This window comes from Quercus robur, chromosome 7 (genome assembly GCF_932294415.1).
Source record: "Quercus robur chromosome 7, dhQueRobu3.1, whole genome shotgun sequence".
NCBI lineage: Eukaryota > Viridiplantae > Streptophyta > Magnoliopsida > Fagales > Fagaceae > Quercus > Quercus robur.
In genome coordinates, this window is record NC_065540.1 from 2,489,819 (window position 1) to 2,492,689 (window position 2,871).

Genomic DNA, 2,871 nt, shown 5'->3' on the forward strand with positions numbered 1-2,871 from the left:
TGCTGAAGGTGATGGTCCTGATAAATAAAGCCTGAAGCAGCCTAATATAGGGAAAAGGAGTGAAGGACCACACCACAAAAACCTAATGTCAAGGAAGACAACTAGAAAAGTATTGGTAACTTTTTTAAAAAGGTAAATTTTCACTTGGGTTGGACTGATAGTGCTTCTTTACTAAAAATATTGGGAAAAAAAGAAGAATCATAAAGTAGCCTAATAATTGGTGTCAAACTTTATTTTAGAGGTTTGGATCTTTGTCAAAACACAAAACATAGAGTAGTCGGTGGCAGGCAAGTCTTTTTAAAAGAGAACATGTTGATTACTTCATCATAGATTAGCTAAAACAAAAACAAAAAAAGATTAGCAGGAATTAAAACTTGAACTATAAGCTAACCAAAGACATGTCACTAATTTAATAGTAATGAACTCGAGCTATATTAGTTGCTTTTTTCATTTACGCAGAAGAATACAATCGAGTATATTAACTAGTGCAAGTACAAAAGGAAGCCCAGAAAGATTTGGGACCAATTGACTATAAAAACTGAACACAAAAATAAAATTCTCCGGTGGGAACTTCGATTAAATTTACATGATATGAACTAGTCTAACACAACAGTACAGAATAAAACCATGCAAGTATCTGAACATGGATCATACTAAATTAAAGTGACACTCACTTTGAAAAGTTGAACAGGCCTAAACGTGTTTCCATCTTTCTCATACATCAAATGCATCTCTCTCTCTCTCTCTTTCCATGTCTCTTTCTTGAGATTCCTTTTCCCCCAATTACAATCAGATGCTGCAAAGGCTGAATGTTAGCGCTTGGGGTCCATTGCCATCTTCTCTTTGTCTCAGACTCTGTGTTGGTCCCCTATAGCACCCTTTTTGTTATTTAAAAAAAAAAAAATCATGCAAAGTCTATCTTTTTTCTTGATCCACCCAAATTGCAGTTCTTGAATCAAACAGTGAACAAACCCCAGCTTCACTAGCAGTTGTGGAAGTAAATAGCCGCTGAGACTGTTTACAATGAGCGATTGCTCCCTCTATTGAATTTTCAATCTCTGAATTCGCACTGCCACTCCTCTTGAGAAGCTGTGAATCATAAAATCCATTTGAACTAAATGAAAAAGATGAAGAACCAGATGAAGATGTGGATGAGGATGAAGACTTTGTTGCAGAATGCCGTTGAATCACCCCAGAGAAAGACCTCCTGTGGTTATTAAAACCATCTTCAACTATATCTCTGTGAATGCTCCTCATGGAAGTGGTTGACAACTGGTATTTCTCATTGTCAATTTTGCCAAATGGGTTTTTTTTGGCTACCTTTGTGTACTTATTTAGAGAGTCCTTGCTCTTGGTGACAAATTCTGCTTCTACATTGCATGCTGCCTTGGCACAGGATTCATCTGAACAACCAGATTTGCTAAACAAAGACATGAGATATGCTCTTGAAGCCTTGAGCTTCTGACCCAGTGAGAATTGCTTGATTTGCTTGAGCTTCTTGGACCAAGGCCTTTCTGGATGATCATTACCAATGAATCTACTACTTCCAATAGACCATTCAAAGAAACATTCATCTGGGTTTAGTTGAGTACTAACTCGGCGAGACTCCGATGGTGAAATGTTGCAGGATTCAATTGGGGTACTGGTATTAGTGGAAGGTGTGGTGGAAATGGAGGTAGTGATAAAAGGAATGCTATAGTTATCTTCAAAGGCTACTTGTGTGCGGTCAAGGGTGGTAGTGTTACAGTTTTGGAGGATTTTTTGAACCATTTGTAAGCGAGGTGGGAGGTGAAGAGGAAGCAATTTTCCCTTGTAGAAGAGCTCATCAGCAGGGGAAGTTGTGGTTTCTTTCTCAAGTGAGAGTGAAGTCATTTGGAACTCAAACTCTCTGGCTTGTGGTGGAGAACTAATGGAGAAACATAGGATGCTGGAGGTAGAGCTCACTTCCATGTCAATATAGTCTTCATCTGCATGGTTACATAAAGCTTGGTTTGTGGCCATTTTATTTGAACCTCTCTCTCTCTCTCTCTCTCTCTCTCTCTCTCTCTCTCTCTCTCTGTAGATGCTTATGGGGAGGTGAGCTTGGTGAATGAAGAGGAGGGCAGGGTATCCTTTAAAGTGAGGATGGTGCCAATTTAGTTAGAATAATAAAATTAGAATGGCAAGGAATTGTCAGTTCCTTTTGAGTATCTTGAATGCTTCCAAATGACAAAGTGTAGAAAATTTTTATGGATTTTTCCCCACAGAGGAGCCATTCACTGGCCCATACGTATAGCTTGTTCTCTTTCTTTATTACCCTAATGCCACTGCATACGTTAGGAAAAGATCTGATCTCCTCTTTGAAATCAATCCCTTTCCTAGTTCAAATGAAATATTATAAACGAAAATTATTAGTTTACAATTTTACATTGATATCAATGTAAGATTTACATTATAGACTAAATAAATGTGTAAGACATTGTATATATTTAAAATGAAGGTAAATGTAAAAATAAAGGGTGTCATCTCATCTCATTTGAAATTTAAAATGAATGTCCTATAAAAAATAAAAAATAAAAAAATTTAAATGAAGGTTGACGTTGAAATGAATGGGATCATAATATCATATTCCATATGTTACATACTGGCATGATTAACATATACTTTATTCTCTTTCTATATTTTATATGCTTGCTGCTTTTATTTGATTTACCTAATCTAAGTTATAGCTTATTTTAATTGACTTATTTGATTTAAAAAGTAAGATGAATAAAAGTAATGTTGTATCGAAAAGAAATAGACTTTTAAAAAAAACTATACATTGCCAAATTGCCACTTGATCTCATACATTTGCTTTGATAATAAATTATCCATTAATCCTACTAATTTAAG

The 2,871-nt window shown here is 35.7% G+C and overlaps 1 protein-coding gene across 1 annotated transcript; it reads right to left on the minus strand.

The window, feature by feature from the left end:
• Positions 1 to 405: 405 nt before the first annotated feature.
• LOC126691703 (probable membrane-associated kinase regulator 4) lies at positions 406 to 2,304 on the minus strand. The gene has a single exon (XM_050386801.1). It carries the CDS (start codon positions 1,999 to 2,001, stop codon positions 916 to 918), a length of 1,086 nt encoding a protein of 361 aa, XP_050242758.1. The 5' UTR covers positions 2,002 to 2,304; the 3' UTR covers positions 406 to 915.
• Positions 2,305 to 2,871: the final 567 nt, after the last annotated feature.